Raw genomic sequence first — 10,656 nt, 5'->3', positions numbered from 1 at the left:
ACATCCGACCAGCCCCGACTCTTCTGGGCTTTAGAAAAGCTGTAAAGACACGGTTGTGTGGCCCAAGATTTTAATGAGTAAACGTGTAAGTCAACATGGCCCAAATTAAGGTTTAAGCATGAGGTTCTGGATGAATGGATCTAATTATATGTATGTTTTTAAGTTTTATAATGTACTAGCTGTGCCCGGCCACGCATTGCTGTGGCGAAGTCTGGTGGTCTGGGAAATAAAGTATTGAGGAATTGGTGGTCATTAAGGTAAAGGGTAAAGGTTTTCTCCTGACATTAAGTCCAGTTGTGTCCGACTGCACACTGAAGTGGATTATATGGCAGTGTGGAGTCAAGATAATCCAGCTCAAAGCAGATAATATAAGATTATAAATGGGTTATAGAGCTGTGTGGAAGGGCCTTGAGTCTACACTGCCATATAATCCAGTTCAAATATGATAATCTGTATTTTATAGGCAGTGGGGAAGAGGCCTAAGTGAGGCCTAACTCTGCCTGTCCCCTGGGCTGAGTGGGTTGCTAGGAGACCAAGTGGGCAGAGCTTAGCCTTCTAACTGGCAGCAATTGGATAAAAACATTTATTCCTCTCGCTCTAATTAGGACTTTATTTTTCTTTTCCTTTTGTTGTATGAACGTAGAGGCATGGATGAAGGGTTGTGCTGCCAAGTTTAGTGTTTCTGGGATGTGTAGTTTTGTTGTTTTGTCCTAGGCCGAAATTTCATTACCCTTTTATATATATAGATTTTAATAGTTTTATCAATTGATTGGCATGTATTGTTTTGATTTATAATTGTGGTTTGGGTATTAAATTTTGCCTAGTTCTGTGAGCCGCCCTGTTGTAAATAAATAAATAAAATCAGAGAAGTGTCTCTTTGGGAATTCAGGCCAGGCAACGTTGCATAACAGCGAGGATCTCAAGCCTTGTTTCCAGTTCATGTCCTAGTCCAAGATCTTGGGAGTCTGGAAGTTTTTATAGTCTGGCTTTTGGATTCATGTTCATGGCTTACTATTTGCTTGACTATTTCCCCACCCCCTCCAGTTAACTCTTGGATTTTGCCTTTTCCTATTTCATGGGGTTTTTTTATATGTGTTTTATCAATAAACTGTTTTACTATGACTTTTGGTTTCTTGGTTGGTGTTGAGGGCAAAGTGAATTCTGGCTGGGGTGCAACAGGCAATGGGTTCATAAGGTTATTTTTTCTGAGTCAGGAGTGAGTTGAGAAACTGCAAAGTAGCTTCTGGTGTGAGAGAATGCCAGTCTACAAGGACGTTGCCCAGAAGATGCCCAGACGTTTTGATGTTTTACCATCCTTGTGGGGGGCTTCTCTCATGTCCCCACATAGGGGCTGGAGCTGATAGAGGGAGCTCATCTGCGCTCTCCCTGGGTTGGATTCAAATGGGCAACTTTCAGGTCAGCAGCCCAACCTTCAAGTCCTCAGTCCTGCCGGCATAAGAGTTTAACCCACTGCGCCACCGGGGTCTGATCCATAACTGACTGTGGAGGAGATCTATCCTTGATCCGCATGGCCTTCCTTTCGCAGTGAGGACATAGGTTTCCAGGTGGAAGGCAGTCCGAAAAGGGTCTGCTTGATGCACCAGAAAAACACGGAACGGGGGGCCAGGCGGAGCCTGTCTTGCTTTTTTTATTGGGAAAGATTAAGGCACACACCACAAGCAGGCATCGGGGTCTCCCAGCCCCCTATTCGACCTCCCCCCCCCTCGCCCCACTCTGCTCCCCATCGTGCTTCTCAGGCCACACTGCCGCCTCTGTCCCTCTGATAAGGGGCTCCTCCTCCTCAAGCCCCTGCCAAGCCCCCTGCACTTGGGAGCACAGGGAAGCCCAGCAGGGAGGGGGCTTCCTCCGCACCGCAGAAGGAAGCGTCCCAAGCAGGGGCCGAAGCAGCCCCAAAGCAGGCTCTGCGCAAAGAGGACCCCGGGGCCATCGGGAGAGAGAAGCAGCCAGGAAGCCGTCCGTCAGGGTCTATCCGGGCCCCTCTCCCTCCTCCTCTTCGGAGACCTCCTCGGGGGCCAAGGGGCGCAGGTGGCCGGCCCGGACGCTGGCCAGGGAGGGGCAGGAGGCCTGGAGGGCGGCCACCCCAGCGGCGGTCACTCCGGAGCCATCCAGGTTCAGCTGGACCAGGGGCAGCTGGCGGAGGAAGCGCAGGCCTGGGGGGCAGAAGGAGGGCAGTTCAGGGGGGCCGTGTGGGAGTCATGGGGGGGGGAGGAAACAAGGACTGCTTCAGGCTGCCTGGCCCAGCACACCCCCCCCCCCCCCGCCCAAAGAGGCCGTCGTCTGCCTTCAGAGGCTCCCCAGAAGCAGGTAGTGGCAGCTGTGTGGACCCCCCGAGTTCCATGTCCTGTATTGAGGTTTATGGCTACTTCCCATTCCCCCCCCCCTTACCTCGGTCGGAGAGGCGCGTCCGGCTGAGGTTGACCTTGAGAAGCTGCTTGCAGTGGGCAAGGCCCCTCCTGGCCACAGAGTCCCCGACAGGCGCACTGGCCAGGCTCAGCACCTGCAGGGGGAGGGTCAGAAGCTGCCTTTGTGCGTCCCCAATAACTCCCGTGTCCCCCCCCCCGAGCTAGACCCCGGGGGCCGCCCTACCTGCAGGTGGGGCAGGCGTACGATGCAGCGCGCCACCCCTGCGCTGGAGACCCTCAGGCGGTCCAGGGCCAGCTCCTCCAGGCCCCAGAGGGACCCCACCTGCCTCAGGCCCACGTCCGTCACCTGCGTGTTGCAGAGGGAGAGGCGCCGCAGCCTGGGGGCCGGGACAAGCGGTCACTGGGGGTGGGGCTGGAGGGGCACAGGCAGCCCCACAGAGAGGGGAAGGAAGGCACCCCCACCCCAACCACCACATGCACTCTGCCCCAGGTCAACAAGGGCCTTCAAACACCCCCGCCATGAATTCACAGGGAACTGTGGCCCAAAACATCCAGGTAAGGGGCCAGGCTGTGGTGCAGGCTGGAGAGCAGCCTGCTGTAATAAATCACTCTGACCATGAGGTTATGAGTTCGAGGCCAGCCCGTGGCAGGGTGAGCACCCGTCAATAAAAAATAAAAAATAGCCCCTGCTCGTTGCTGACCTAGCAACCTGAAAGATAGTTGCATCTATCAAGTAGGAAATAAGGTACCACTTATTTAAAAAGTGGGGAGGCAAGTTTAACTAATTTACAACATTGGAATGAGGAAGTGCCGTCAGTGTGGATGATGAAGCAGCTGCTCCCCCCTGTGGCCAGAATTGAACATCCCCTCAGGAGAAGGTTAAATTGCCTCTGCGTCTGTCTCTGTTCTATGTGTATATGGGCATTGAATGTTTGCCCTGTATGTACATAATGTGATCCGCCCTGAGTCCCCTTCGGGGTGAGAAGGGCAGAATATAAATACTGTAAATAAATGAATATAAATACTGTAAATAAGGGGCAAGCCCCCTCCCTTCCTTTCTTGCCAAAGACTCTGGCTCTTGTCTGCTGTGAAGACTTCACATCTGCTGTAAGAACCCTCATTGCTTTGGAACATTACCTTCTGTGTCCTTTACTTCTGTTTGCATTATTATTGTCATTTAGCTGAAGCAAAGCTTTCTTAGTTCCTTTTGCTCGTGTTGCAAGGCTGTCTCTGGAGCAAAACAGGACCCTCAGCCAGGCGGCCATGTCATCTCCATTGACCCTCAGCCACAGTTTGAGAACCAAGCCCCCCAGCTGGGCCCCCCGGGTGGACGGGAGGACTGGCCCAAGTGCAGGGAACCCTATGCTCAGGAGCAAGGCACCAACGATTCTGCAGGGCTGCGTGAAGAACCTCAAAACAGCAATGCAGTGCCCCCCACCCGGCATTACTGCGCTACAACTGCCAGTCTGGTTCTCCATAGTGTTGGAATAAAATGTCATCCTGTACTGCTTAAGTCTCTATGGTTAGATAGGAAGCCTAGAAAAGAGTTAGGGACACCTTCCTCAGTTCCATGCATGCTTTGATTAGGCTTCACTATTGTTTCCTCCCTCATGTCGTGTTTACATCAACCCACCCCTTTGATGCTTTAGAAATGTGATCTCTCCTAGGGCTTTGACGTAACTTCCCCAATTTGGCCTTTGGAATGTTTATGGCCCTAGAGAAGAAGCGACCCACTAGGTTTGGTCGCCATTTGCTTCCAGCTTCCTGCTTTGTCCCAGAGGACGCACCTCTGTCTTCTATTAGTCAAGATGTAGGCTATCTAGAGCTTTGTTATTTTAATCCGTCTATGTGTATTAGAACAGGATAGCATAGAGAGTTAGCTCCAAACCTTTGCATCCCTTTGCCTTCCTGATGACACAGAGGCCTTCCAAACTCACACCGCGTAAGTCTCACGCTGCTGCAATTATTTACTCTGCTATTTTAATGGGAATTTACCTCATAAAGCGGGTGATTAGAGCTTAATAGCTCGTCCATTCCCAACACATAGCCCTACCAGTTAATTGGGATGATGGGAGAAGAGCCTCCTCGTGCCCCCTGCCCCACCTTGGCCCTCCTCTTAACCCCCCCCCCGCCCCACACACACATTGCCAGCTCCCCATTGCCCCTCACCTGCTCATCTGGGGCAGATGCTGGAGCCCTGCGTCGGAGATGTGGGCATAGTCCGTGAGGTCCAGCTCCAGGAGGCCAGAGAGGCGGCAGAGGGCGGCCATCCCTTCGTCCGTGACCGTGTGCCGCGAGGGCAGCGCCAGGTGCGCCAGGGGGAGGCCTGCCAAGGGGGGGGGATATGTGGGGGGGGAAGAGGCAGCCTCGTTAGGACTGGGGGAGATGTGGGCCACAGAGCAGGCTCCTTTACAGGGGCCCTTACGTAGACTGAAGGGTGTCTGTCAACACTGACACCTTCTCTTCTGCTGCCCTGAAGAGTCATAGACAGGTGTGTGTGGGGGGGGGGGGGGGCAGGCATCCTGACTCCATCTGGGACTGGTTCCCTTCACAGGAGTATCACCAGTAATTCAGAGATCTGGGCAGGGACCCCAGGGGTCATCTAGTCCACCTCACGCTCTCTGTGGATGAAGTTGAAGCCAAAGCCAAATCTTGCCTGGCTCCGGTGTCTCCTTCTTTGGAGGCTTTGAAGAAGAGGCTGGATGGCCATCTCTCAGGGGTGCTTTGAATGGCCGAATGGGTTGGACTGGATGGCCAATGAGGTCCCACCTCTAGCGTCTTATGATTCTATGATTCCAAAAGGGAAGCCACTTGCATTTGAGTGCAACTGCTGCCACCCTACCGCTCCCCAAGAGCAGCCCACCCCCCCAACTGCCCCTTTGGATGCTTGTCCAGGTGGGGCTTTTGTTGGGAAACCAACCATCTTGCATACACATTGAAATGGTTCTGTTGTCTCCATGTTTCCTGTCTTTACCTCACTTCCTCCCTTTTCCTTTTATGGTACCCTCAATTAACATTTACGCAGGGCTTCGGGCATCTTCCAGAAAGTGGACGTGTTGCACGTCACGTACGCAATCCTTTGAAGTCAAAGGTTATAAAAGAGAGGGGCTCCCTTTGTTGTGGTTGCAGAAGTCAACCCTTCAGGAGAGACCGCTTGCGTGCCCCATGGCCTGGTCTTGGTTAGGGCTGCGCTCAGGATAAAGATATCTTTTCTACCTATCTTTGGATTATACCTTTTTTATGATCTCCAGTGATCCCTTTTACACAAGTTTTTGTGAGTAACCTGCTTTAATTACATCAACCAGTTTGATGTGGAGTCTTTTGTTTTCTGGCGTACTGAATGTATATTCCTTTGCATGCTTTTAAGGGGGTCATTGAGATAACTCAATGTCTAGGTCTAGGATAATAAGTTATCCTAGACCTCAGCCATTCTGTTGTGCTTTGCTCTGCCAATAATAATAATAATAATAATAATAATAATAATAATAATAATAATAATAATAATAATAATAATAATTTTATTTTTATACCCTGCCACCATCTCCCCAGAGGGACTCGGGGCAGCTCACAGATACAAAACAAGTATACAGTGGTATCAAATACAAAAAAACACACAAATAAAATTAAAAGGCATAAAATAAAATCACAGTCATTATAAAACACATGATAAAACACAGCAATAAAATCATACAATGGGCTGGGCAAAGTGCACTGAGTGAAACTTGTAAACATGAAGGAAGTTGAGGTGCTATAAGATCACGGGGAGAACCTTAAACTGGGGTGAACTCTGTGGCTATGTTGAGGAGTTAACCAACAGGTACAACGGGTCAGAAGTTGTACCAATGTTACGTTATGCTGAGAAGGAAGGTTGAACTTCTCCAAACTGATTAGTTTGCCTCTGGTCAAACAGCGTGAGCCCTTCCACACAGTTAGCATATACATATCTAAAAGCTTTGGGGCCCATTCTGGTGACCAGTGTGGCCCAGCCCTCCCTCCACCTGGAAACAGCCCCCTCCTCCACTCTCAGGAGGCTCTCTCTGCTGGTCACCTTGCCCCCCCCCCCCCCCGGCAAGATGCCCCGAAGTGCCCGCTGCCCGCGACCTGGTACCTGAGATGAGCTCCAGGGCCCGGTTTCCGTCCACCGACTGGACTCCATGGAGGGTCAGGCTGGAGAGGGAGGGGTGCGCGGAGAGGGCCCCGAGGGAGGCCTCACTCACGGGGGTCCCGTCCAGGTGCAGCGCCTGCAGGGCCCCCAAATGCTGCAATGCCGAAACGTCCGTGATCTGAGGGGGGGAGGGAGGGGAGGGGAAGAGGTGAAGCAGCAGAACTGGAAAAGGTGTTGGAAATCGCAACCTTCTTCAAGCCTCCACTAGTTATTTGTTAAGTATATAATTGCGTGCTGTATTGTATATGTGTGTATTGCTTTGCAGTTTTTCTTTATCTCTTTGTTGTGGGAGGGGCTGCAGACCATGTGATCAGATCTGGGCTTGTTCTGGGCTCAGACTCTATTTTAGATCTCAGACTCCATTGGACTTTCTATTGGACTCTATTAGACTCTCAGAACAGAGAGATGCTTTGGATTATGCACTGTTGATCCTAAGAATGATGCCCTGTGTTACCTACCTATTCGGGCTTGGCCCCATGTAAGCCGCCCTGAGTCCCCTTTGGGGAGATAGAGGCGGGGTATAAAAATTAAGTTGTTATTATTATTATTATTATTATTAGTATTATTATTAGTATTATTATATTATTATTATTACACAGAGAAATCACTTCAAATTCTATCTGTAACTGAACTGATATGCAAAGTACCTGTATGCTGAATACAGGAAGCTTGTGAGTAAACCAATTACCGTATATGCTCAAGTATAAGCCGAGTTTTTCAGCCTTTTTTAAGGCTAAAAAAGTCCCCCTTGGCTTATACTCGAGTGAGGGTCCTGGCCGGCTTCAATTCGGGTCGGCTTATTCTCGAATATATAGGTAATCAGAGTTGGACAGTCTTATCTTAAATAACAATTTTATGTAAATATTCAAACACATTTAACTTACTGATGCCTACTGGTATCTATTTTTATTTTTGAAATTTACCAGTAGCTGCTGCATTTCCCACCCTCGTCTTATACTCGAGTCAATAATTTTTGCCAGTTTTTTTGTGGTAAAATTAATAATAAAATAATAATAATAAAACTTTATTTATACCCCGCCACCATCTCCCCACGGGGACTTGGGGTGGCTCATATGGAGCTTATATTCAGCTTATATTCGGGTCAGCATATACTTGAGTATATATGGTATGTGACTTTTAACGAAGTCTGCTTACTTTTGTCTCTTGAGAGCATGATTTAAAGGCAAATACATTTCAAGGGAAAGTAGATTTTTTGGGGCAACTAAAAAGAACACTTCTGAAACTCTGCTGAATATTCATACTATATGTTTGTGCATTGACATATCCTTGTCCCAAACAGTTCAAAGAGACATTTAGGATATCAATTTAACAGCTGAGAGACCTAATTGCCTTGCATGGATGCCATTTTTACCAAAAGGGAGTATGTCTTTCCAAAGATCATAAAATCTCCAACAGAGAATTCAATTTTTCCAAAAAAGGCCCCTCCCTCCTGGCCAACTCACGCCCGTCTCCTTGAGGCTGAGGACGCAGAGCTGGGGGGCGTGGAGGGGCAGCAAGGCCAAGGTGAGCTCCGTGACCCCCGTCCGGTTCAGGCTCAGGTGGGTCAGGGAGGGGGGCGCCCAGGACAGGAACTCCGCCAGGCCTTGGTCCGAGACCCGCGTCTGGTCCAGCGCCAGGTGAGACAGGTGTGTCAAGCCTGAGAGACAGGGAGGGAAGAGCAGGAATGGGGTGGCAGTCAGCACCCCTCCTCCGCACCCAAAGCCCACATTCATGGTCAGTGGCCTAATCCTCCACCTCCACCAAACTTCGGTCCTCCCTCCAGGTGTTTTGGACTGCAACTCCCACCATTCCTCACAGCCTCAGGCCCCTTCCTTTCTCCCCCCAGCCGCTTAAGCGGCTGGGGGGAGAAAGGAAGGGGCCTGAGGCTGTGAGGAATGGTGGGAGTTGCAGTCCAAAACATCTGGAGGACTGAAGTTTCCCCATGCTTCCATCCTCCATGTCGAAGAGCTCAGATCACAGACTTCCTCCTTTCTTTTGATCGCCAGCATTTTCTGGTAGAATCATAGAATAGTAGAGTTGGAATAGACCTCATGGGCCATCCAGTCCAACCCCCTGCCAAGAAGCAGGAAATCGCATTCAAAGCTCCCTTTGAATGTGATTTCCTTTTTATGTTTCCATAAAATACCTCCCCGCTAAAGCGGTACCCAATTTATCTACTCAATCTGCTTAGGTGGACAGTGAGCTGGGCTGAAGGTCGGGCACTCACCCCGACCCAGGTTTCAAACTGCCAATCTTTCGATTGGTAAACTCTATTGCAGCTGGTGATTAACCAGCTGAGCTAAAGCCCAGCCTAAAGGGATAGGACACCCACAGCTTGACCCTTGTCCCCTTTGGCCTGGTTGCCAAGGGCCAGATCCAGCTCAGCAACTGTCTACATGGGATTCCTTTTTCTCTGAGAGCAGCAGATCAGCTTCCACCTTATTTCCAACAGCTAGGCTCTGGCCCAGACCCTTGGGACCCTCCCTCTTCACCTTCCCATAACACAAGAAGGCCAGGAGAGAAATAGATGGACAAACCTTTGAGGAACTGGAGGCAGTTGTCTGTGAGCTTGACGCAGGCGGAGAGGTTGAGGTGCTGGAGGTGGGTCAGGTGCGGCAGGGTGGACAGGCCTTGGTCTGAGGGAGAAGAGAGCGGTCAGCCAGGCCTCTGTAAATCAGGAAGGGCAGGGGTCCTCCTACCTGGATGAGCTCTCATTGTCCTGTCAGGACACCCCCCCCCCCCACCGCATACACAGACTCACTTCTCCACTGTGGGCCCCCAAAAGGAATCCTTGTCCCCTCTGAACAGGGACAGTGTCACAGAAATATGATAATATGGTTTGAATGAATTGTAGGAAAGATGTATGGATGGGGCCTGATCTGGCTGAAGACACCATTCTAAGATTAAGGCCTGCAATGACTAGCTACCCGCTTGCTGACCTACTGATTGCGATAAGTACTGTGACATTGATAAGATAAATGTTTACATCTGTCAACACTGCTGACTTGATGAAATTTTGGAGAAAAACAACTTATTTACATTAATCACAGACAATGGCTTTTTTAAGTTAAGGAAATGTTTACAAGGTTCTTTACGTTAAGAAGGAAGCTAACACGAGGCTAACACCAACCAAGAAGAGTCAACATCTGCCCGGAAACTGAGATGGAATCAACATGTTCCAGGAAGGAAAATGTCTGTCAGTAATTTACAACTTTGGGACAACATTAGCAAAATATTGCTACATAAGTGACCTTATTACAATCCAAAAATTCTGGCAGATAGTGACACTGTTCACCCACTATGCTCTGTGGAGATGGTGTGTTTTGGGAGTGTCAGATCTGTAATGGAAAGCAGAACTCTGGACACATTTGCCTCCTTTTCTCAAGGGAAGAGGAAGGAGGGAGCTCTTTATATATATAATGTTTAGAATGTTAATGTACTTTTTTTTGTCTTCTCTGATGTTATTGTATGTTGTTTGCTGTTTTATCCGGGCTTGGCCCCATGTAAGCCGCCCCGAGTCCCTTCGGGGAGATGGAGGCGGGGTATAAAAATAAAGTATTATTATTATTATTATTATTATTATTATTATTATCTGGAGTCATGTTCTTGGGGATTTTAGAGTTTTGCCGTCTTGAAGTTTAGGAGTTTTGGAACTGTGTTTGGCACCCTGCAGGGAAAGCAGGGTTTGGCCTAAAAACAGGTGTTCGTCACAGAGGAAGGATGGAGAAATGGTGATGCATGCATGTGGATGAATGCATGTACATGTGTGTGAATGCTGAGGAAAAAAAGTAACCTTTGTTTGTTTGCTAGCCAATGAAACTATAGGTTTGTGGAATTCAATGTAGTTACATATAATTTATATGCCAGTATGTCTAATGTCATACTTTGTCTAAATGTTGTTCTGTAAAAGTTTTGATAGACCCTCTCACACTGGTAATTGCAATAAAAGAACCTTTGTATTTGTAACAAAAGGGCTCAGTGGTTATAGGGGCAGGTGATGCCAAGGGAACTGCACTGCCTGCTCTCTGGAATACCATTCAGGAAGGGACAGTGTGTCTCACTCTTCCCTCTTCTTGCCACAGAAAGGCCTGCCAACCACAGTCCAGC

The 10,656-nt window shown here is 49.2% G+C and overlaps 1 protein-coding gene across 1 annotated transcript in view; it reads right to left on the bottom strand.

Moving 5' to 3' along the window:
* Window positions 1-1,616: 1,616 nt before the first annotated feature.
* The window catches only part of LOC103282434 (uncharacterized), a 29,618-nt gene continuing 20,578 nt past the window's right edge, over window positions 1,617-10,656 (bottom strand). Inside the window, exons 10-16 of the mRNA XM_062984158.1 lie at window positions 9,087-9,185; window positions 8,013-8,206; window positions 6,493-6,667; window positions 4,554-4,710; window positions 2,608-2,761; window positions 2,407-2,518; window positions 1,617-2,171 (exon numbers count right to left, since the gene is read on the bottom strand). Of these exons, the coding sequence (XP_062840228.1) occupies window positions 1,987-2,171; window positions 2,407-2,518; window positions 2,608-2,761; window positions 4,554-4,710; window positions 6,493-6,667; window positions 8,013-8,206; window positions 9,087-9,185 (1,076 nt within the window). The 3' untranslated portion in view covers window positions 1,617-1,986. The remainder of the gene's footprint in view (window positions 2,172-2,406; window positions 2,519-2,607; window positions 2,762-4,553; window positions 4,711-6,492; window positions 6,668-8,012; window positions 8,207-9,086; window positions 9,186-10,656) is intronic.

The sequence above is a fragment of the Anolis carolinensis genome, chromosome 6, assembly GCF_035594765.1.
Source record: "Anolis carolinensis isolate JA03-04 chromosome 6, rAnoCar3.1.pri, whole genome shotgun sequence".
In the NCBI taxonomy this organism is placed as follows: Eukaryota; Metazoa; Chordata; class Lepidosauria; order Squamata; family Dactyloidae; genus Anolis; species Anolis carolinensis.
This window is presented reverse-complemented; position numbering and strand designations above follow the sequence as displayed.